General features: G+C 35.6%; 1 protein-coding gene across 3 annotated transcripts in view; it reads right to left on the minus strand.

The window, feature by feature from the left end:
* Window positions 1–11,430, minus strand: part of apip (APAF1 interacting protein) — a 27,631-nt gene that overhangs the window by 4,988 nt on the left and 11,213 nt on the right. For all 3 annotated transcript variants that reach the window (XM_015039037.1, XM_015039038.1, XM_015039039.1), the window contains exons 2-6: window positions 10,541–10,609; window positions 5,785–5,885; window positions 4,234–4,282; window positions 4,011–4,128; window positions 2,088–2,223 (exon numbers count right to left, since the gene is read on the minus strand). In XM_015039037.1, the coding sequence (XP_014894523.1) occupies window positions 2,088–2,223; window positions 4,011–4,128; window positions 4,234–4,282; window positions 5,785–5,885; window positions 10,541–10,609 (473 nt within the window). The remainder of the gene's footprint in view (window positions 1–2,087; window positions 2,224–4,010; window positions 4,129–4,233; window positions 4,283–5,784; window positions 5,886–10,540; window positions 10,610–11,430) is intronic.

Here is an 11,430-nt window from a genome sequence, read left to right on the forward strand (position 1 = left end):
GTCAGACTGTAATGAAATTAATCTGGTTGTGTGTGTTGTTATTGCGTCCTGCATACTTTGCTTTAATTCTTATTTTTTCTATCTGATCATAAAACAAATCATAGTCAGATAGAAAGAGTTTCATGAAAGAGGAAGTAAGCTTCCAGCAGGTTTCCTGAAGAAAGAGGAAAAAAGCTTCCAGCCTGCAAAAGTATAAGAATAGATTAGACTATTCCTTGTTTCAAAGGATTAAAGGTTTAAATAATACAATTTAAACATTTTGAGTAATTTGATAAGACCCAAATTAAAATACTTATATTAATATTGGGTTATTTATAAGAATACTTACACTTGTGGAAATACTTACAAGTAAAACAAGTAACAGTAATTTTGGTATTAAATAATTAGAATAACGGCATATTCTTGGTTTCTTTTCAGAACATCATCTGTAAAAACTCACATTATGGTTATAATGAGAGTAACTAACTGAGAGTGGGTCCAGGTATTATGGTTATCATAATATTATATATGAATGTTGAATCAAAGAGAGAAACTAAAAGGTTTTAAATCTGATTTTGACATTTGAACTTGAAATGGTGTAAAAGGTGTAACTGTAATTAAAGATCACCAATGTCGTGTTGGAGGTAGATGGTAGGTGAAAGGTCAGGGAAAAGCAGAACAGATAACAAGAGCCTGAGAGGAATGAGTAATCTTGTACTTTTGATTTCTCTTGATTGAAAGAATGACTGATTATAAGAGAAGTGTTAATTAGAAGTAAAAGCAGTCTAATATAGAAGGTCTTATTCATATATGCCGATTTATTTGACATATGATCTGACTTCATCTGACATGTATTTCAGGTATTTTGATTTTGGTTGACGTGTTATGGGTCTAACTAATTATGCGGTGTCTATATTGCAGTGGAATTAATTTGTAGTAATCAAATGTTAATTTTTGGGTATTGGAAATATAAATCAGATTAGAGTTAAAGTAAAAGAGGCTTTTTGGGTGAGACATACTTACTGTTGACAAGCAGAGTAAAAACATTAAAAAGAAGAAGTATAAACTAGAGGTGTGCCGATCGATTGGCCACCGATCATAATCGGCCGATTTCCGTGAAAAAGTGTATGATCGGTGATCGACGATCACGGTTTCTTGTTAACGATCACACAAACCGATCACCTGCATCTCATTTCGCAGCCTGCCTGTGCAGCTGGTCTGCTCTTTACTTCACACTGCGCAAACGCTCAGCAAGAAATCCTAACAAATTGATGTGAAACTATAACGCACTGAGTGAATGGAGAAGTTTGCGTCTTGCGGCGGAAAACTGAAGCACGTCAAAATGCATCAACACGACAAATCTAATATGGCATAAAAACAATGCCATACTTGACGGAGTTTGGCTACATCGAGGCTCACTGCAGTAAAAATAGACATATGGAGCGATCAGACAGCAATATACATCTCTCTTTTCCTGTGTTGTCTGCTGCATTTTTCATTTCAGGCAATAAGTGAAGCAAAACAATCATTTTCATTATGTTTAAGACAAAACAAATTGGATAGTTGAGTAGTTTGCTTTGGTTAAAATCTTCGTAAAGATAAACTAACTGTGGAAAACCACAATATGGACATTTCAGAAGCAGTGCAGACAAGTCTTAAATGTTAACAAATCCAATCAACCATCAGATGAGTGCGTGTCAGGTTCACTGGGAAAAATAATGGCAAGACGGGGCCATGAAGGCACATCGTCAGAGAAAATTCTGGCAAACACTTATTATGGGGAAATAGTATGTGCATGCAGTGAATCAGATGTACGATGATTTATGCCTTTCCCAGGAGTGGTGAAGGACAAAAGCCAAGTCTGTTGATTTCAAAAAGCAAAAAAAAAAAAAAAAAAAAAGCAGCATAACCAGAGGAGGGTGAAAGTTTCCACCATAAAATTTCACAGCGGATGAACCTGCTTCAGAGCAACACATTGATAAATTAACTTCGGAGGGCAAGTTTTCATTTAAATTACAAATGTTTGCCAATGAGCCAAATGTTTCTCTTTCACCAGGAGATTAAACCTTTCTCCTGACTTTACTAATGCTTGCTGCTTGATTACATACCGATAGTTTGTGCCTGAGGTGCCCTTACGAATCCCCTTTATCATCTCTTGGTGTGTTATCCTGAATTCTTTGCCAGGATACAGCAGCGTTGTCATGACAGCAGCCTTGGAGTGGGTGTGTATAACTGCCTGTGCCCCTGAGTTTTAGCAAAGGGAAAAACAATTTCAGGTTTTTAAGTGTTGTACTCCAGTATATTCTCTCTTAGATATTATTTATGGTCCATCTTAAGGAATAAAGTATAATACATGGTGAAATATGAAAGAAAAAACTAAATTGTATATGACTTGTTGTTAATGACTGACCATCAATTTGAAGTGAGAGATTTTTTTGAAATACTGACCATTGTTGACTTTGCCTTTATTAGTGGACATTATTTAATGTTTTTAATGCTTTTTTTATGAAAACTGCAGCATTTCTTAAAATCACAACTTCCACATGTAAGATATGTGAGATTAACCTATGGTCTTATTAGGCATTTCCTGGAGATTTTTGCTAGCTATCATATGATTATCATGCAGGTTAGCTGTGGGCAAGATAACCGCTTCTAAATTCCCAGTTTTTCCCAAAAAGTTCTGAAGCAAAGCAAATACACAGCTGGGAAAGGGAAAGGATAAGTGATACAAGCAAGTGGTAGGGAAACTTAAGCAACATGTCTTCAAGCATGAACATTGTTGCTACAAGTTCAGTTTAAAATGAACCAGCAAAAAAAGGATCTAAAACCAGTCTGACTCAAACTCCCTGCAGCACATTTCATTTATCTGATCACTGAATTAAGTCTTGAATACATTAAGCTGACAAAGTGCTGTAATAAATAGGCAACTTTGTAACAACTTCCATTCACCTCATCTGATGTGATTTTATTTTCAGTGGATATTGGACATAATTTGATATGAGATTCAAATGGCATTATAATCTTGGTTAAACTAAACCCTGTTTTGCGATGTCAGAGCATTTGTACAAAACTTGAAAATAAAAATGTATAACACAATCTTTTTAGTAAAACTGAAAATGACAATATTATTCATACCAATAAAAACATCTAAATTTATCTGACATGTATTTTGAGCATGGGTAATTAGCCACGCTATCTGCTCAGGTAGCCAGCATGTAGTTGGTTTTTTAACAGATCTGCTGCTCATGGCTTACCACTGTAGTTTTAAAAACAGTGATATGTGAGGTCTTTTAATCTTCTTACCATCTGAAACATTTTCAAGAGCTGACTTTGATTTTTTTTTTGTTACAAAGAAAAAGCATAGTACCATTCATTTTGCCAGCTGACAGGCAGTGCTGCATTACTCTAAGCTCCATACAAGCAGAGAAAACTGATCACTGGAAATTTCTCTGGCATCTCATTAAAAGAACTTTAATCTGTAAGAAGAGCAGGAAAGAAAGTTGGAACTAACACTTTAAAGCTTTTATATACTTCAATAACTCCAACTGGCTCTTGTTATATTATCATAAATAATTTAACAGTGAGGGACAAACAACTCATTGCAACACACAGCTCCCATTCAAAAGAACTCTTTATGCACAAAATATTAGATCAATACAACTTTCACCTACCATATTTTCACTTACAAATGAAGCCCTGCATGTGTTTGCTTTAAAGAAAATTCATAAAATTTGAATCTCCAGTTTCATTCTCTTCTTAAAGTATGCTGTCTTTTGGTAAGAAAAAAAAAAAAAAAAAGAATAAGATGGCCACTGACAAACTCAAATTGCAGTTCAGACATCGACAGGTCCATTCCTCACACCCTATAATTTAAATTCTCCTCCAGTCTTTTGCTGAAGTTTAAAGTTTATGGAACTTTAAAATGAATGATTGCACTCAAAATGGATGACTTGTAACGTTCATATTAAAAGGTGCAGATGGGTAGAAACAGGTTAGCATAAGTGTGACGCCATGTGTGAGGAGTGACTAACCTCTCATGGTGTAGGCGTTCATAAAAAGTGGCGTACACTGGCTTTTCTTCAACTTCTTCCAAGCAGGAGGACAACTGATATCTCTCTCTTCTGCATCACACACAAACATATCTTCTGGCTGAATACAACCAGAGATAAAGCATGAGAAACAGCCACAGAGTTACTGAGAAATGTGAGTCATCTTTACTGTGAACACTTTATAGTTAGGTTGAAAACTGCTCACCTGTATTCTCTCCTTCTGAACGCCTGATGGTGCAATGTAGATCTGGTCACTGTGAGTTATAGAGATGTGGTTATAAATTATTGTCAGGAGAAGAAAGAAAAAGCTGCAACATTGCCAAGAGCATGAAGTTTTCTTTGAACTAAGCTTGTGTTTTCCCTGCCTTGTAAAAAAAAAAATGCCATCATAAAACGTGGGGGAAAAAAATCCCCCATTACAAACCCCACATCCTAAATTATGTTAACTCTCGCTTCTCTGTTACATTAGATTTGAATTTCTGTCAACAACTGACATAGAAGGTAAATATGATTACTATGCATGTCAACAGATCTTATTCTCCCACTACTGCATTGAATTTGCTGCAGAAATTCATATTACGCAGGCTCGGTGGCAGCATCTAATAGAAGAGAGTCTGCAATGAAATGCAAATAAATGCAGGACTTCAGCATTAAATCGAAGGTGTTAGATGATCCTCTCTAAATATTTGGAATAATCTTGTTGTAGAGTGTTAACGTTTCCAAATAGAATGCAAAGGATGAAGCTATTGTAGTGAAGTCTATCGAGCAAACGTGTCCAGAGAAAGAGGCATTTTATTGATTTTGATAGGATGGTTTGACAAGGTAGCCTTAGTCTGTGACTCATTTCTGAGTCAAACCAAAACTGCAGCCGGGGGATTGAAACTTAAAATTCAGGCCTGCACTCACATTACAAAAGAAAAAAGCATTTTCTTTATATCATCCTATAACATTAGGATAATATCCACTCAATTGCTTGATCAATTTAACCTCTGCTTGCGAAAATCTTGTTTGCGTTACCTGAAGGAATCCAATTGTTTATCATCTGAAAACACAATGAGGAGATAATAAATGTTGGGCCCAGACTCATTCTTTAAAGGCAGTGTTATTTCAAATTTAGATTTTTTTTTTTAAGAGGTTGAAAAAACAGCCTCTGCAAAGGGTCTATGCTGCAGAGCGACTAAGAATTTTGTATGGGAATCTCGGGTATAGTCATTAAACAAGATGAAAGGGAAATTCTTCTTTGACTCATTTTAGCGTTTCAGTGTTTTTCTGTCTGACTGAAATACCAAATGCACATGGAGCAGCAGTCAGTGAGTCTTATTTAGCTTATTGGAGGTTTCATCATGATCCCTTGTTGACTTCAATAAACGTCTGCAATTCTACATTTCAAACAGAGATTTGCTAATGGGCGGTACTTTCTTTGTAGCAGCCAAAACCACAGATTTCATTCAAGTAAGTAATAACCTGTCAAAGCCTTCAATTTCAATTCCAGTTTGTTGTAACAGAACTGTTGCCTTTACCTTCAATTTGCAAACACTGCCTTGACCTCCTACTGAACGTTATACAGCTAATTCATAAAAAGAACTTGATATTTGGCACTGTTGGGCACTTGCAACAAGTTATATGACATCAGAACAGGAGGGCAGATGAAAGAAATTTTCTTAATTAAAGTAGATGGAATAGACAATCACAGACGGACGACAAAGAATAAAAATAAACCCACATTACTCAGCGGCAAATATATCCATATACGAACCCTCGTCTCAAACTGATCCCACCACCAGTCCCTGTCACCCATCCAAGCTGGTAGAAGAGCCGGCATAACTCGGGAATAAGAACACGGGGATGCTCCTTCTCCTGCAACACACACACACACACACACACACACACACACACACAACCACTCACTAAGGAATAAGGGAATTATGGTTGAACAATGTCATTTCAGAGGTGCCATAACAGCAGAAATGGGAGCAATAACATATAAAATATTTGTGTAAGTTGTTTTTATAGACAAATAACACATTCCAAAGAAATAGTATTATGTATTTTCCAGGCACAGAGTGCCATTTAATAGCACAATCCAGCAACTATTACATTTAATTTAGAGAGTAAATCAAAATATTGTTTTTGTCAGTTTCACTTTATTTATTTTAAATTGACTGTTATACTCCTAATTCCAGTGACTGAACAAAATAAAGTTCTGTTTTTACATGCTTGACCAAGCTTTTGAAGTAATTGGTGCATTTCAGTCGATTCAGCTAATAATCAGATAATCAAACATGACTTAAAAGAAACTGGACTTTGCATTGTAACGCCTTGAAATTGGAACTCTGTTGCTTTAAGAAACTCCTGCTCTTTCATAGACTCCGCCTTCAGCACGTCATCACAACAATATGTCTCCATTGAATCTTTAATATTGTTCTTAGGAGCGTTGTGCCGAGAAGGAGCTTATATGATGAGCTCGGCATATGCGCAGCTCCACCAGGTGTTTGCTGATTGCTGATGCCACTAGTCTGGAGGAGTTGAGTGGGGAGGTGTGGTCTGTGAGGCGGAAGCTTGGCTTGGAGACTGAAGCTCCGAGGAGGAGCTGTGTGGAAAAGGAGGAATGGCTGCCATGTCCACAGGTGATTAAAGGATTTCTCAAACATACATAATACCCCAACTTTACATACGACTTGATCAGTGCATATGTGATAAAGATCTCCTGAATTCTGTGCTCATAATTTATGAAAACTATATCCCAGACTAACTATGTAGAAAATGCTTCACTTTGTCTAAAAAGACAAAATAAAACATAATCTACCTTCAAGAGACACCTTTTCTCAATGAATTTAGGCATTTAGACACGGCAGGGACAACTTGCTGAAGTCCAACTTGAGTACAAAAACAAGAAATAAAAGAGATTTAAAGGACTTTGAATAGCTAAGGCCTAACAGTCTGCTATGAGTGTTTCAAAGACTGCTGATCTGCTAGGATTTTCAGGAACATCCATCAGTGGGGTTTACAGAGAGCAATCGGAAATAGAGAAAATATCCAGTGAGTAGCATTTGTGTGAACAAAAATACCCTATTGATGTCGGAGGAGAATTAGCAGACTGGTTTGATGAGACAGAGAGGCAGCTGACCAAAACTGGACAATAACAGATTGGAAATACATCAACTTCGTTGAGTCTGGGTTTCAGTTGCGACATTCAGACAGGAAGGTCAGAATCTGGCATAAACAACATGAAAACAAGAATCTAACATGCTCCAAATCACTAATTCAGGCTGCTGGATGTGCAAAAATGTGGAGAACATTTTCTTGGCCCACTCAGGGGTTTATTACTAATTGATAATCAATTAAACATGACAGTGTACCTAAAGATTGGTGTTGAACATTTCTACTCTTTCATCTTCTAATTTATGGGATTAAACTCTTGACCAGGGGGGCCCACAGTGCGGCCCCGAAATGATACAAATTGGTCCCATCAGTGAAGGTAGTTGGTACAGACAGATTTTTATTTTTTTTATTTTTAATTAGGACAAAACTATGGCTCACATCTTAAAATCTTCTTGCAAAAATGTTAGCTATAGCACAAAGTATTCATCTTTTCATAACTAGCTTTCTGCTTTACTTTTTCATAGTAAATAATACCACATCTTTCCACTGAATAGTACACTGCGGATCTTGGCCCACCAAAATCTGCGTTTAATTAAATTAATAAAACTTGGCTAAATACAGTGTTTTCAAATAAAGAAACAACTAAATCATGTTTTTATTGCTGAAAATAGAACATTTTTTTTGAGTTTCTTTCTATCAAGTCCAAATTAAATTAGTAAAGTGGTTCACTTTCTTTTAATAAGGAAAACATGCCAAATGTTCTAGAAGTTTTGGACTACAACCATTTACGCATTTCTTTCCTACAAAAAAATGATAATAATAATAATAATAATAATAATAATAATAATAATAATAATAATAATAAAATCGGACCATTTTATTTCAGTTGTACCTCAAGAGTAAAGTAGACACCTTTTATAACAATAAAGTCCATATTCTGGACAAAAACAACAGATAGCTTGAAAGAGATAAAGAAATTCATTTTAATCAAAAGACAAAAACCAACACTGGACTGAGGAGGAAGGTTGCAGTTTCAGCTTTCAAGCATCTACAACCCTATTTTGAAACTCATTCCAAAGAAATTACATAAGAAATACCATCATGATTCAAGTGACCAAGCAAACAACCCACTCCAAACAAAAGACCCAAACGAGCCAGGTGAGGAATGAACGGGCTGTTGATTAAGGGGAATGCTTCAAGGAAGATGGGCCTCCATGTGCTTACAAAACAGCAAGTTGCTCAACTTCAAGCCTCCAGAATTGACAAAGAATCACAGACGAGTGTTGAAACGTTTTCAGGAAACCCAAACAAAAGTCTGGATGCATTCAATTTAAACCTGTTGTAGAAAAAGATTCCATGTTTAAATTAATGTTCAGAACATAAAGAAAAAAAAATCTCAATAAAGTTTTTTCTGATTTCAGTTTTTAAAATAGGTTTTATTTCTTTATTTTTTTGCCCTTTGAGAACTCTTGGTCCATGTTACAAAAAGTACTTTGAACATCCCTGCTCTAGACCTGAGGGGCCATTTGCTGTGTTTCCATTGACCATACAATTGCGCAATTTGACAAACCAAAAATAAATTTGCTGAAACTACATGTCCATTTCAAACTCTTTTTTTTTTTTTTGATAAAGTTTTGGCACTAGGATGAGATGTGTTGAAGCAAACAGAAGTCTTAAAGTTGTATAACTCTGGCCCTTGAGGACTTGAATTACATTTGGAATTTCTGTTCTAAAACTTCCAGGAGGATAAAACACCATGTAACAAAGTTAAAATGAACTCAAACCACTTTTTTGGACACAAGGATGACTCTTCCAGTAGTATCCACATAAACAAGCCAAGATCTCATTACAGCAGAGTGCCTTTGGGATGTGGAGCAGCTGAAAAATCTGCAGAAACTCTGTGATGTTGTCACGTTAATATAGAAAAAAAAAATATCTGACAAATGTGTCTAACACTCAACTAAATCTATACTAAAAAATGTTAATGTAGTTTTAAAGGTAAAAGAGAGCCCAACTATGCTTTAATTTTTATTGTAAAACAATAAAAAAATTGGTAACCTGAATGGATTTGCAAAAAGTAACTAATAGTAAAACTTTAATCAAATTTGGAGACTGAAATCACAAGGATCTCAATTTGAGTATTTAAGATAAAAAAAAATAATAATAATAAAAAAAAACACTGATCAGAATGATTAAACTGCCTGAAAAGTTTCTAATATCTTATCTCTTCTTACTATAATCTACATTCACAACATAAAATGTTCATAACATAAATTAGTGCAGCTGTCCCATTTCTTAATTAGCAGTTGATGTAGTAGAGCAACACTTGTAAATACATCTCTCGACATTTGTGTGTTTGTTCCTATAAAAAATTAACAAATTGACTACACTAAAAAATTACAGACTCATGAGACGGTTAGTGCAGCCAAGGTCAGTAAACCAGTTATTAGCAGGAAATGATTTTTTTTTCCCCCTTCTCACTACTCTTTGGCATGCACAATGTTAGTGTTGCAGTTTATGTTGAGATTTTGGCTGAGATGTGATTTTTCCTTCTTTCCTTTTTTTTAGGTAAGGTTCTTTAGAAGCTCTTATGCAATTTTGGCACCGTACTTTGAGGCGTTATCATGCTGGCATGCAGCGCTTCTGCCAAGCTTCTGCAGACTGGGAGTCATCTTGTCAGACAGAATTTTGGCATTTTCTCATGCAAACATGCAAACTGCGGTCGACTTGGCTAGAATTACTGTAGGATTAACTCCTTCAGAGCCCCCTAATAATAATATACTAAGACTGGTCACATCTGACCAAAAAATGTGTTGCGAAACTCAAATAGACTTATTTGTCTGCTTTGGAATCATGTCTACAGAGGTTGATGGTACATCCCTGACACTGAGTTAGGTGTCAAGTAAACTTGGATTTCCCCTCATAAACCTTGTGCCAATCCTGGAACACTTGTATGTTTGCTAGCGTCTAACTTATTAGAACATAAGGCTTGTTTCTTACGGCCTGGTTTATTTTTCAGCTTTGAATGGACTATGTTTCAGCATTCTATCATCTCCTGGTATCCTTTTGTTTTTCCAGTCGCTGTGATCGCATTTACCATTTCATCTTTTACTTTCTGCATGCAGGCAACACACTGAAAGTAGTAGCAAGGATTTGTTGTTTAAAATTTATTTTACATATCCACGCTGTTATTAAAAAATCACATTTGTTGTTAGTTTATAAAAGAAAATGCTCTATTTGCCTGTTTATATATATTCAGCTATAAAAAAAAGCTGAGACAGCATTCACCTTTTACTTGCTGAAAAGTCGACAGAATAAAAAATAAACACTTTTGTTCTTTACTCCACTCTCTACCTTCTCTTTTTATAAGCTTCAAAGCCTGTTGTGCTTATGAGTAATATTATACTTGCTTGTTTCTCTGCGGCATCTTGACACACATCTGAAGAGCCGTTGCTAGTCCCACACAAGGCCGACATCTCCTGTGAGAAAATGAGAAAACCATTAAATGCATTAGATGACAATTCAGTACCTCATTAAAAGACGTCTGTGCAATTTTTATGTCAAATAAAACAGGATAAGCACTCTTGAGTTACAAGGAAACATTGTTCTATGAAACTTAGCTTCCTGATGTCAACTAATTACCCAGTGGAAACATTTCTGTGGAAATTACAAGGAAGAGCTGGGAGGTGGAGGTCTTAATTCCTTATAACTTCCTTTTGTCTTCCATCAATTTCCACTATAAGACAGAAACTGTAGTTTCGTATTAAACTGAAAGACAATTGTGCACCACTGGAAAATGCCCACTGTTATTTTGAATTAGTCTCCACAGTGAAAACTTGTACTATTTTTTTTTCTTCTAAAGAAAATATCTCATATATCATTACTATGGAAGCCTGTTTCTGCCACCTCTGGTAAAAAAAAAATAAATAAATAAATACATAAAACAATTGTCTCAAAATAATGAGATAGTATCTCGAAATCAAGATCCAGGATAAAGTGGGCATCCGCTCTCGATCCGCGTTTCCCCATCAGACATGGTTCCCACTGTGGCTGGTAACAGGTGGTTTGATTCTTGCACACACTTCCGACTTGATTGTTTGAAAAAACAAAAAACAAAAAAACAACCTTTATTTCTTTTTCAAATATCGACAACATAGTTACTAAAAATCTCTTACAACTTAGTTGAAAATGAAAGTTAACTTAATCTGACGTTTCAAGTTCAAGAAGTGGTCCAAAAAATAATTTTACAAAAACCTCCTTTCATCACACCGGACATTTGCCCAAAACAGTAAACCTCCAT

This window comes from Poecilia latipinna, unplaced genomic scaffold (genome assembly GCF_001443285.1).
Source record: "Poecilia latipinna isolate Pla-1442-1.1 unplaced genomic scaffold, P_latipinna-1.0 Scaffold461, whole genome shotgun sequence".
Classification (NCBI taxonomy): Eukaryota; Metazoa; Chordata; class Actinopteri; order Cyprinodontiformes; family Poeciliidae; genus Poecilia; species Poecilia latipinna.